The sequence below is a fragment of the Brachyistius frenatus genome, unplaced genomic scaffold (genome assembly GCF_029030835.1).
Source record: "Brachyistius frenatus isolate BFR_SWC_R1_liver_20210118 unplaced genomic scaffold, ASM2903083v1 Contig_24, whole genome shotgun sequence".
NCBI lineage: Eukaryota > Metazoa > Chordata > Actinopteri > Embiotocidae > Brachyistius > Brachyistius frenatus.
The window spans coordinates 5,217,747-5,230,727 of NW_027210623.1; the positions used below are offsets into that span (position 1 = coordinate 5,217,747).

Here is a 12,981-nt window from a genome sequence, read left to right on the forward strand (position 1 = left end):
ATTAGACTTTAAAAACTCAAAAATATATATCAGACTTTAGGATGCAGTATTGTTCATACACTTAAGAACTGAATTATTAGATTGTCACATTGAGACACCATTAAAAAAACAAAGTAGAATAAAATCAGTTTACATTTTAACATTTCATCTGAATCCTACAAATACTCACGGCTGTAGTTTTTTATATATATATATAAATATGTAAAATGAGAAAAAAGGGACCCAAAAACATTTAAAAAAAATAAACCCATGATTTTGCTGCCGTTTACAGACAAGTAATGAAGGAAAAGCCAAAATAATCATTAAATAGTAATTATTGTTATTAAAGGAACATTAGAATAAAAACCTAACTTTCTACAAAAAACATATTAATGTTGCTTATAAATAATGCATAAATTAACAAGGAAATATATTTGGGCGATAAAGCAAATTCAGATTTTAAATTTAGTTTTTGTAGATCATGGAAAATGTGGATTAAAGTGCTAAGAGTCATCACCAGCAATGTTTAAAACCAAATATTGGCCCGTAATGCTATTTTCATTCGCCTCTTCTCTCTGCTGCAGGTACTCGGGGTAAAGACGCCTGAACTCACACTGAGGGCTTTAAAGCCAGGTGGGTGAAAGTAATTAAGCCTAATTAAGCAAAGCTGTTTTCAATTTGTGTTCATTAAAACATGCTTTTCACTCACACGCGTGCACAAACACTCTTCAGTCTCCTGCTCTCGTTCCTCGTGGCCTCATAGAGAAGAGCTGCTGCAGGTTTCATCTGTTGGTTGATGTTTGTGACTGTTGTGAAACGGCAACATGAAGGCTCCTGTCAGAGCAACGCAGAGGATTCCTCCACAAACAAAGAAAAGGATTCGAGGTCACTCCGCTCTCATCTACAAAGCTCATAAAGAGGTCAGAACCACCCCTACACTCTTGTGTTTAAAACGGTTCATTAACTATTGTTCTTGTTTTATTCTATTCATTTTATGAATCAATATTTTAAATTAAGGTGTGACTGAAAAAGTAGTATTTTAATTTTTTTTTTTTGTTTGTATCTCCTGTGCAGTTTAGTCTGGCTGGGATGAGGAGTCCAGACTTCCTGTCCGGTCGGTTGTGTTTTCCCAGACCCGTCCTGCTCCGACTGGTGAGCTCGGAGGCGTCTCAGCTGTCCAAAACCAACAGATTCAAAGTCGTCACCCTGCAGGAGATCAACGCTGCCGTCACGCTGGTGCAGCGGAGACTCCGCACGAGAGGGGCTGCGTGAAGAGTTGGACTTGAGCTAAAACCAGATTTCATTATTTTTATCATTGTCATTAAAGAGTATATTCTACTATTTGGTTTGTTGCCTTTATGCATGAAGCCCAGCCACACGGTGCTCACCCCCAAGCAATTAGGTGGGTGATGGAATTTACTGATGAACTAAATTGAAGTTGAAATGTGGAGTGTTAAGAGGGTGTGAGGATTGGTTTTCTTTGACGTTTTGCATGAAAGTGATTGATTTCTGGTTCATGCAGTGATTTTACTCCTCGGACGTAAAATGGTCGGTTGTTGTCAACATTCTTGACATCACCTTTGGGAGCTACTTTCAGTCTTTAGATCCGAGATGGGTGAGCTTCCTCTTCCAGGTCAAATCCAGTGAAGTATGGGTGCGTTCAAATAGTCCAATTTGATTAGGAAGGTTCTTAAGTGAGTGACGTGAACCGGAAGTAAATACGTGGCAGCCATATTAAGAGCTGCTCGAATTCTTCAAATGCTAAAGAAAGAAGCTTCAATGCTTCCTATATCATCTCCTTTAGATACACCGGACCATCCTTGGTGAAAGGATGGGAGATAACGTCGTCCCACAATTCCTTGCAGCCGCAACATTTAATGTGACACATCACTTGTCTGTTCAGGGATGATGATATGTGCAGTTGTACATTTGACGCTTAAAATGTGATGCGCATGTAATTACAATTTATGTCGATAAATATGAGGACAGGAGGGTGAACGGGACCAAACCACCTCCAGGAAAAAACAAAACCGCTTCATGTTACAAAAGATCGCTTTTTGATCACAGGACGAACATCAGGATTTTCACACATTTCAGCACGCAGATATATATATATTTTTTTTTAAACATCAGTTTTCTGCCTTTAGTTGTGGAAAGTTCACACGGATCATCCTGAAATCACGGAGCACCTTTCATGTACAGTCCAGCCTCTTCCACGTTGCTCTCTTGCCGCTTGTTGCGCTACAATTGCACATTTTTCCAAACAGAAATGTCCATGAAACCACAACTTTCCCAAGTTGAATTGGTTGCGTCCAGCTGTTTGTGGGAGTCTTCACTGAGATTATTAAACAGGCCGACTTACAACTTCGTATCTTCAGCAGCAGGATCCATACGAGCGTCTCCACAGACACAGTTGTGCACATTTACGCACGAGGAACAACCTCGGCAGCTTCCTTAATGAATCCGCCCGACGGATGGATCTAACGGGAGGAATAAAGACAATACGAAGCTACTTTTTTTTTCACGTCAGACAGGTGAGCTGTCTCGCAGACTCCCAGTTTACCAGCTGATGAAGCCTCCGCCTCCTCCGTGAGCTCTGATCTCCTCCTCCTCCTCCTCCTCCTGCAGCTGCTGCTCCTGCTGCGTCCGCCGCTTCTCTGAAAACATTTCAACGACATGTTCCCTTAAATTCAATTGTCTCCTGAAAGTCAGTGAGAAGACTCCGAGGAGTGCAACCTTCCTCTGCACCTTTCGATGCAAGTTTCTGTGAATCAAGTGGGCTGTATGTCCCATTCATGATTTCCGGATCGCGCCGATACAAGCTGCAGGTAGGAACCATTGGACCTGATGATTTACTTGCAGCGGAAATAAGGACGTCGTTAGACTAAGATGCTGTGATGCACGAGACAATTTTCTAAAGTATGATTTGTATAAAAGCGTGGGTCTGATTAGCAATTATTTCAAAAGCTTAATTTTATTTCTTAGGGCATCGAGATTGTCGCCTTTGTTTTGTGAGGTTTTATAAATTTAAAGCTTGGCTATATTGTCGAAGTTTTATCAAACTTAAGGTAAGTGTAGAATTGGCACTAAATGAGGTATGTTACAGGCATGTTTATATTAATCAGTGCCTTGCAGCAGACTGACATAGGTGCTTATATAAAATTGTGATTGCAACTAGGAAATGTGGACTAGATAGTTTTTCTAGGAGGACAGATATTAGAGGGGTAAACCCTGCTGTGATGTCAGGATGATGAAGTGTTTGCAGGATTTGTCGAGCTATAAAGAGCACGTCGAGCTTCATGCAGTAACAGAGTTTTTTTTTTTTTTTTTACTCTTCAGGTCTCCTTGCAGCTGCACCTACATACCGCCAGCCAGATGTGACCCACCGCTGCCGGCTTGGAAACAACTGACTAATGTGACCCCTGGACCTCCCCGTTGGCCATCATGGGATGTGGCACTTCTGTCGCCACGGAAACGCAAGTGAAAAGCGAGGAAACGGGTGAAGATGTGTGGCTGGTTTACATAAGAAAGGCACAAAATGTCACAGTTTCAGGTTATTTTCATGGTCTGTCCCAATCCATCCAGGACGGACTCATGTTTTTCTCCTGAGTCAGCTGAAAAGTTTTGACATTAGAACCTGTTGCCCCTGGGAAAAAAGTGTGAAAAAAATGTGCTAATTAAAGCTGGCATGTCAGTAGGGACACCTGGTCAGTGGGCAGAGGAGCAAAGCACAAACAGACCTCGTGTGAGGTACTAATTGGAGTGCCAGCTCATAAATTACTTTAAGGAGGCCTTTAGCAAAACCAACAAAAGAGAACATTGTGTAAAACTCCTTATATGCCCTTTGATTTTTCTTTCATTTAACAAATCACCTAAAAGCCATTTTTAAGCATCTATTTAGAGAATTGATAAATAATATTAGTCATTTCTTTTAATGCATAAATGACGAACATTTTCTATTTGATTTTCAAATATAAAATTACTTTTATATAGTTGTAAACTATATATCTGTTTGGACCAAACAACACACCTGAAGGTGCCATCTTGGAAAAATTATGCAGTTTGTTACTTTATTTTTACATTTCATAGACTAAAAAATTCATTGGCTAATTAAAAACGGACTGGAAAACTAATCATTAAGTAAAATAAACATCAGTTGCGGCCTTCTTAAAAACAAAAGAAGAATACAACGATGAGTTTGAGTTTTACAACTAAACATCTCCAGTATCTGTAGTCCGTTCAGTACTTGCTTTAGTTTGTTTTTATCTCGTTGAAGCATTTTCTAACAATATGTAGTAGTTATGGCACTGCTTTTGTGATTTAGTGTGTTACTCATCTCTGTCACACTGCGTAGGTTTATAATTCATTTTTGCAGTAGTAAATTTTCCTCCAACTTGTTGCACACACACACACACACACACACACACACACACACACACACACACAGATGTTTGACAGATGGCGCTTCTCTTTTTTCACAGTCTGTCTTCTCTCCTCTCTAATTAATCCTGTTGCTCCCAAAAGCTTCTTTAATTTGCTTAGTTTTTCCAGTCTCACTGTTGCACATGACCTCCCCTGTGTCTTGTTATCTCTCTCAGTGTGTGTGTGTGTGTGTGTGTGTGTGTGTGTGTGTGTGTGTGTGTGTGTGTGTGTGTGTGTGTGTGTGTGTGTGTGTGTGTGTGTGTGTGTGTTCCGTTGCACATGATTTCTTTTCAATTACCCGACTCTTATGCTGAATTGTAGTATTTCTTTTCACAGATGATGCAGTTAAGACACCCAGCCCTGCTCTGAGTAAGACTGTTTGTCTTTAAAGATCAGTCTGTGCTATATGTAGCATCCGTTCGTGTATATATGTGTGTTTTTTACATATTTAGAAAGCCAACACGTTGTGTGACGAAACATTCCTTACAGAGTCGTGTAGAATTAAGAGTTCTCACACTGTGAAGCCTTAAACATGATTTACATGTGTGTGTATGTGACTCCAGATGTTACAACATGTCTCCTCGGTAAGTGAAATATAACACCCGGTGTTTTGCTGTAGCTATTAAGGCAGCAGTTCTGATCCAGCGATGGTACCGGCACTACATGGCCCGACTTGAGATGAGACGCAGGTACACCTGGAACATCTTTCAGTCCATTGAATACGCCGGAGAACAGGACCAGCTACAGGTGTTTCTCTCACTGGCATTTCCTACTGCTTCAGAACTTAAATACATGAGTGCACTAATTTTCAGAAGCATCCTAAAGCTTCAACATGTTGGGTTTTTTTTTCCTCTCTTTCTTTCTTCAGCTCTCCAGTTTTTTCAGTTTCATGCTGGACAACTTCACCCAGCTGAATGGGAATGGACCAGGTTTGGAGCCAAAATACTCTTATCTACAGTGAAGATTAGTTAGTATTATATGCATTCAAGACTCATTTTATGTAAAGCAACATTTTCTATATCTGCTGCCATATACATGTAATGTAACACATTCTCAGTGAATGCAGGCACTACAAAAGTATTCTGCTTTTAATATTTTGTGAATTATTGTGTGAAGTATTCCCTCCAAACAGCACCAACACGGCTGCCTGTCTTTGACACAGTGAAACCAAAATCTAACCATTTGGCCTTTTATTTGTGTATTTTTATACCTTTAAACTTATTTTTTTTTTAGGTTTATTTGAGGATGCTGTGCTATTATTTGAAGATACCTGATTATGTCAATAAATACAGAGACTAAATTTCACTATCAGATTATTAGTTATCAGTTGTTGTCGTTGTTTTCAATTCATACTTACGGAACAATTATACATTGATATGTCTTTTTACATACATCAAATTAACACCAGTTTTGTTAGTCATACCACGGTGTTTCTGTCTAGATTAGAAAACCAATTGCGTATACCCTGTTGCTTAGCAACTACTGTGAATCTGGAGGCCAATGTGCTGGTGTGTTGCACTGAAACAGCTGTGTCTTAAGTGTATACTGACCCACTCATCCACCTAGAAACCATAATGCTTCATTGACAAGCTAATCCCCAGGTCAGCCCTTATTGCTTATCATCTGCTGAACATATTCCTCATGGGTTTTACATTCAGTCACTATAAGTGGAGCACAGACTCTGTTGTCTGCATTCACTACATACAGCTTCTGTGATTTGTGTGTGTGAGACAGAATGAAGGCGGTTTATTAGACACTAAGGGGGAAATAGACAATAGGCCTGAAGGTAGATGTCTGTTCCTGCCTTGTTTGTTTGCATAAATTAGAAGCGATCGAGTTCTCATTAGCATATTGGAGTGGTCTTTTAAATACAATTCAGTGAGGTCACACAGAGCAGGACGTGATTCAGTGTTAAGCTTTTTACAGCATGGTGGAGATATGGCTGTATGAGACTACTTAGTGTCTTACACAACCATCAGAACTACCACATACGCAGATTAATGGAGACGATTTTTGCAATTCTTAAAAATGATTGCAATCTGTTCAATTAATAGCAATCAGCAATTATGTAATAACTGACAGGCCCACCCACAGTTCAATGATTTCATATTTAGAGCAGGCAGGATGCTGTGTACCACTTTCACATTGTGACTTTTATTTTAATTCAAAGGACATTGGTGAGAATGAGTCTTGAGTGCAGTTTGTCCACAGCTACACACACTCTGTTTTCCAGACTTGATCTCCCAGCTGCTGGACCCGGTGGTCGACCCCTGGTTGGACAGAGAGACCGGCTACAACTTGATCCCTGTTCCAGAGTCATACACCGGGCCCCGACTATCGTTTCCTCTCTCCGTCTCTGACACGAACGCTCTCCTCAGTGCGTTTAAGGAGCAGCAGGTACCGAATATGGACCTTTGGTCTTTCTCTCTCTTTACTTATAATTGTCTTGTTTAGATTTTGGGGGGGATCATCACTGTTCTTCCGCGCAGACTCTACATGCAAGATACGTTGTGCAGCTGCTGTACGAGACCAAGAATCTCCTCAAACAGATGCCAAACATCATCCACCTGTCAACATCCTACACTAAAGAGATCACCATATGTGGTGGGTGGCCTCAGTTTTAATTCAAGATTTTAAACTGTCATTTTTCAGGGCAGGAGGGAAAACGTGTGAACATCTCAGCCTCACCATGACGTTTTGCTGCTGTGACACGTCACACAGTGCAGCAGGCCACTGAATGCGAGTGACCTGCCTACTGGATAGATTATCACCGATGTTTCTAAGTGTGTTTTAAATACAATTGAGTGTCTCCTAATGGCAGCCTTCCAAGAAAGGACGGTCTTGTTTATTTGCACTCTGATCGGGCTCTTGACTCCTCTTCTGCAGCTGCCTGCTCTTACTGAGGTGCATCTCATTAAACTCAAGAATACTAAATACTAATACAAAAAACACACACTGAAAGGTTTAGTTAGAGCAATTTTTGTCTCCTGTTTTCATACAATCGAGGAATTTTAGACTTCCTCTATACATCAGGCACCAATTAAAGCAGGATTCCTGTTTCTCTAATTGCTGTGATTTTTCTTTTGGCGCAGGTGATCTTCATGGGCGGCTCGATGACTTACTTCTTATTTTTTATAAGGTAAAGATATTTCATGTCTCTATATTTTCTGTAGCATCATTTACTATTTAGGTAGGTAGGTATTTACTTTATTAATCCCCGAGGGGAAATTTTTTTCACTACAGCAGCATACAGAAGCAATAAGATAATAATAGAAATAATAGAATAAAATACTAGAATAGAATATAATAATAGAAAAGCAATAAAATAGCAGTAAATAGCAGTAAAAAATATAAATATAAAATATAAAATGCACAGTTTATACAGTACGTTATATATCTATATATATTATATACAAACAAACCAAGAACACAGTCAACATATATATATATGTATATATATATATATATATATATATATATATATATATATATATATATATATATATATATATATATATACAATATCAATACCAAAAAACACAGTCAACAGTGTTATTGTACTGTGATGGATTTTGCCAGAGGTGAGTTATTGTACAGTCTTATTGCAGTGGGCAGGAATGATCTCCTGTATCTGTCCTTGTGACAGCGGAGCTGGAGGAATCTTTTAGAGAAAGTGCTCCGCTGTCCCTGCAGCAGGTGGTGGAGAGGGTGGACAGGATTATCCAATATGGACAATAGTTTGTTCAGCGTCCTTCTCTCCACCACCTTTTCCAGGCTGTCCATTTTGTAGCCGATGATGGAGCCGGCCTTCTTAACCAGTTTGTTAAGTCTGTTGGTGTCACCGGCTCCAATGCTGCTCCCCCAGCAGACCCCAGTGAAGTACAATGCACTGGCCACAACAGACTGGTAGAACATCTCCAACATCTGGCTGCACACATTGAAGGATCGAAGTTTCCTCAAGAAAAAGAGTCGACTCATCACCTTCTTGTAGACAGCGTTGATGTTGGTCTTCCAGTTCAGAAGTTCCAGTATTTACCTTACAGTGAAATATTTCATGCAGGTCTGACTTTCCATGAATTCACAAAAGATTTAAACAAGTAAATGTTCATGAAGATCTGACTTGCCGACATGTTGCTGCTGTTCAGAACGGCCTTCCCTCTGCGGAGACCCCGTATGTGTTCAACGGGGACTTTGTGGACCGTGGGAAAAAGTCAGTCGAAGTGGTCATCATCCTGTTTGCCTACCTTCTGCTTTACCCCGACTACATGCACCTGAACCGAGGAAACCACGAAGACTACATAATGAACCTCAGGTGAGAAGGAGAAATGTAAGACAACATTTATCCTTCTAGGTTTACCGCAAGACCACTGAAATGAGAGTGTGATGTTTTGACATTGCTTTTTTCAGATATGGGTTTACTAAAGAAGTCATGCAGAAGTACAAGGTACAGAAAAGTCCAGATACATGTTATCCTTCTGCTGTTGTGTACAGAAATCACTTGCACATCCAGCAGGTTGGCGAATGTCACAGCTGGTGGAGTTGGATGGATTCATCTGGCTGAGTTTTCCTTGTTTTTACGTGTGACTGTGTGCAGACTAACAGCCGTGAGATCCTCCAGCTATTTCAGGACGTTTTCAGCCTTCTGCCCGTCGCGACAGTCGTTGACGGAAAGATTCTGATTGTTCACGGAGGGATTTCAGACCAGACTGACCTGGACTTCCTCAGCTCTATAGAGAGGCACAAGGTCGGTGGAGACAGCCAGGCAACCTTCCCTTAACTGCAATAGTTGACTTTAGCCACTGGGGGTCAGAAAAAAACGTCTTTTTTTTTTAAACACTGACAGATTCACAGCCACCACACATCAATGTATTTGTACTTTCTGCCCCTTAAGGTGAAATCTGCCCTGAGGTTTCCCAGACACAGTTTGGAGCAGCTGGACATCAGTCAGTCCTGCAGACAAGCCAAAAGAATGAGATCCACTGACAGCTCTCGTCCCGGCAGCAGTCGCAGCCACAGCAAGAACCAAAGAACCCCCAACCAGAGGTGTGACAGCAGCCACAGACTCCTACAAACGTGTTTTTTTTATTCCTGTTTAAATTGACAGACTCTTTATTTTGCCCCCTTTTTTTCTGTAGAAAGAGGCAACACAGGCTCAGCCGACAGGACAGCGACGCCTCTATTTCTTCCTCCTCCTCATCATCCTCGTCCTCTTCCTCACTCTGCTCTCCTCGGACTCCATCCTGCCTCTCGCCTCGTCCCAGTCCGGCTTCCCCCAACATGCCTCACTCTGTTAATGTTCTCCAAGTGCCTTTCCTGGACTCTCTGGCCTCTTTTCCCCTTCCATCACCTCCACAACATGAACAAGAATGGAAACAGGTCAGAGGAGGGGATTCGTTTTGTTCACCTCCACCTCATTGCGATGTGTCTCATTCATCTACTTTCCTCTCTAGCAGATAGTGGATGTATTGTGGAGTGACCCGAAAACCCAAGAAGGTTGCAGCCCCAACACTTTCAGAGGGGGGGGCTGCTACTTTGGCCCCGATGTGACCCAGAGACTGCTGCTCCAACACGGACTCCAGCTGCTCATCCGCTCTCATGAGTGCAAACAGGAGGGATATGAGCTCTGTCACAGTGGACAGGTAGGGGGGCAATTCAAATTGTCGCAACGCCTAATATGTGTGAGATATAAATATGTGTACTTGTGTGTTGTAGGTTATCACCATCTTCTCAGCGTCTAACTATTATGAGGAGGGAAGCAACCGTGGTGCTTACATCAAACTGGGCAGAGAACTGGTTCCCCGATTCTACCAGTACCAAGTCAGCCGCACAACACGCAAACTGACCCTGACACAGAGGTACAACGTGGGTCTGGTGTGTGTATGTTTGTGTTGAATGGAACAGCTGGCTGTAGTATTACTAAAAGTTAGTCGATTAATGGATTAGTTTATAAAAAAAAAATTTTAAATACCAACAATGTTGACGATCAAATCCGAGTTAAGGTCATTTATCAGCTGGTGGATCGCCACGGTGAGAATTTTCTGCATTTTAAATTTTTCAATTTATTTGATATCTTTGGGTTTCAGACTGTTAAAATGTAACCATGGGCCAATTGTGATGGACATTTTTCACTATTCTGTGAGATTTTAAAGAATAAATGATGAGTGTATTAAAGGATGTGAATAAATTAACATTGATAATAAAACCTGATGTCTATAAATTATGTAAGACAGCTGAGTTTTAGGTGATGACTTGTGTCTACCTTTGTGTCTACAGAGTGAGGGCTGCTGAAGGCTCTGCTCTAAGGGCCTTGAAGGAGAAGCTGTTCGCCCATCGCTCCGAGCTGATGGCAGGCTTCCAGCAGTACGACCACAATTACAGTGGTACTCTCTTCTCAATGCATTTCCCCTACTTATAAACATGTGTTTACTCAGGTTGACACGTGTAGTTGTTATTTATACACGTGTGTTTTTTTTATCAGGTAGTGTGTCGGTCAGCGAATGGGCTCAGGTGTTGGAGTCTGTACTGAGACTGGACCTGCCCTGGAGGACACTTCGTCCACACTTGGCCCGTCTGGCAGCAGGTGGCAGCGTGGAGTATCAGTCCTGCTTCGAGGACATGGGACCAGTAATTCCTCTGCATCAGGTCAGAAGCAAAAGGGTAGGAAGTAACCAAGTACATTTATTCAAGTCCTGTCCTGAAGGAGATTTATCTGATTGCTGTAGTTACTAGCTTGAAGCTGGAGTGCCGGGCCTTAACATAAGAATTAGCATTCAAGCCCTTACCAAACGAGTTCAGTCAACGTTGATTGAGCCTATCATCGCGAGATACATCGCTGTATTTCACAGAATATGGAGTTTTTAAATCTGGTGTCTGATGGGACATTCCCACACTAGTGGACCAATAGTGATGCATTTTACATCGCCCAGCAATGATTGTTTTACCACAGGTAAAAGTGGAGAGTAACAGTTGAGACTGAAACTGAGAGGAGAAGGCTGCAGCAGCTAGTATAGCGGAAAAACTTCATAAGCGTTCAAGAAAAGTACAGACAGACTACTACAGACATCCAGACTCTTTGACAGCATTGACAGTCTGCACAATCTTTCATAATATACATTTTTGAAGTGAGTACATTTTACTGATGATACTATCAGTTGCATTTTTAATGTAGTACTTTTAACTTGTAAGGAAGTATTCTTCCCTTGTGGCACCAGTAGTTCAAGGATTATAGTACTCATTGTACCAATGCTGCTATTTTCTCCTTTTAGGTCACTCCAAACATGGCTGAAACTCTGTTCAGATACAGGACAGACATCGAGATAATATTCAACATCATAGATAAGGATCATTCAGGTAAATATAACTAGTTCATCTCTTTGTGGATAATGTTTTAATAATTCAGAATTCACTCCAAAATTCAGTGTGTGACTAATGCGTGTTGTCGGGTTAAGGTCTGATCTCCATCGAAGAGTTTCGTCACACCTGGCGCCTTTTCAGTGCTCACCTGGGGGTCGCCATCGATGACAGAGCCATCGATGACCTGGCCCGGAGTATCGACTTCAACAAGGACGGCAGCATAGACTTCACTGAGTTCCTCGAGGCCTTCAGAGTGGTGCACAAACTGGACAGCAAGGATCAGCAACCCAATGAGAAAAAGCATGGAGAGAAGTATTCATGAAGGGAACAATCTTTTAAACTGTGGAAGTAACTAATGGAGAAAGGACAGTAGAAAAGCATGAATAAGAGCAAAGTCAACCTTTAAACACTTGATGACTTTAAGATTGGAAGAGATTTGGGGATGTACTTTAGAAATGCTGTTTTTTGTCAAATGTGGGTGTATCTTTAGCCATGCTACAGGCTGTAAGGGTGGCATGGAAAATTGCTTGGTCTCAAAGTGAAATATCTTAACTATTAAATTCATTCCCATCTCTTACAGACATTCATGTCTTTTTATGTAGCACACCAGCTGATTTTTGTCTCTTTGTGGCAACTATTGGATGGATTACCATGACATTTGGTAGCATCTGGAAGGGGGCCTCTTTCAGATCATACTGTAGATGCCCCGGGTGAAGAGGTGTGCAGGACAAACAGTTAGCCAAATGACAAAAAAGTGCCAGAAGTGGTCAGCTGTAATAATCTAAAGCCGGTCTTTAAGGCTTTATGTACATTAAGAATAATTTAGTGCAGATGTAGTTTCTCACAGCATCAGAACTACAAGTCCCAAATACAAATACACTCATTCACATTATTGTATTACTTTTTTAATCCAATACACCTTTTCTGGACATTAAGTCTAGTTTTATGATGCTTATAATGTTCACTGTTTTCTTCATGAAGCTGTTAATTTGATTTTTTTTTTTTGCATCATAGTTAGTGGTAGTGCTGTTCTGGACTGCATTATATTCAGATTATATTGACATTTGTTAAAATAATTGACTGTAGTCCAATACATGGCAGGTTTGTTTTATTGGATTGCAACAGATTGTGCAGATGTTCCTAATAAAGTGGACGCTGGCTGTTTGTAGTATTACAAGTATTAATAACAGAAGGCTCCAGTATTAGGAAAAAATACAAATAGAAACA

General features: G+C 40.9%; 1 protein-coding gene across 1 annotated transcript; it reads left to right on the plus strand.

Moving 5' to 3' along the window:
* Nucleotides 1-2,533: 2,533 nt before the first annotated feature.
* ppef1 (protein phosphatase, EF-hand calcium binding domain 1) lies at nucleotides 2,534-12,715 on the plus strand. The gene is made up of 19 exons (XM_069697589.1): nucleotides 2,534-2,807; nucleotides 3,319-3,478; nucleotides 4,738-4,770; nucleotides 5,021-5,148; nucleotides 5,270-5,330; nucleotides 6,635-6,798; nucleotides 6,891-7,005; nucleotides 7,494-7,540; nucleotides 8,547-8,713; nucleotides 8,809-8,845; nucleotides 8,996-9,145; nucleotides 9,293-9,444; nucleotides 9,537-9,777; nucleotides 9,855-10,040; nucleotides 10,114-10,256; nucleotides 10,675-10,781; nucleotides 10,880-11,043; nucleotides 11,667-11,751; nucleotides 11,850-12,715. Exons 2-19 carry the CDS (start codon nucleotides 3,424-3,426, stop codon nucleotides 12,074-12,076), a joined length of 2,262 nt encoding a protein of 753 aa, XP_069553690.1. The 5' UTR covers nucleotides 2,534-2,807; nucleotides 3,319-3,423; the 3' UTR covers nucleotides 12,077-12,715.
* Nucleotides 12,716-12,981: the final 266 nt, after the last annotated feature.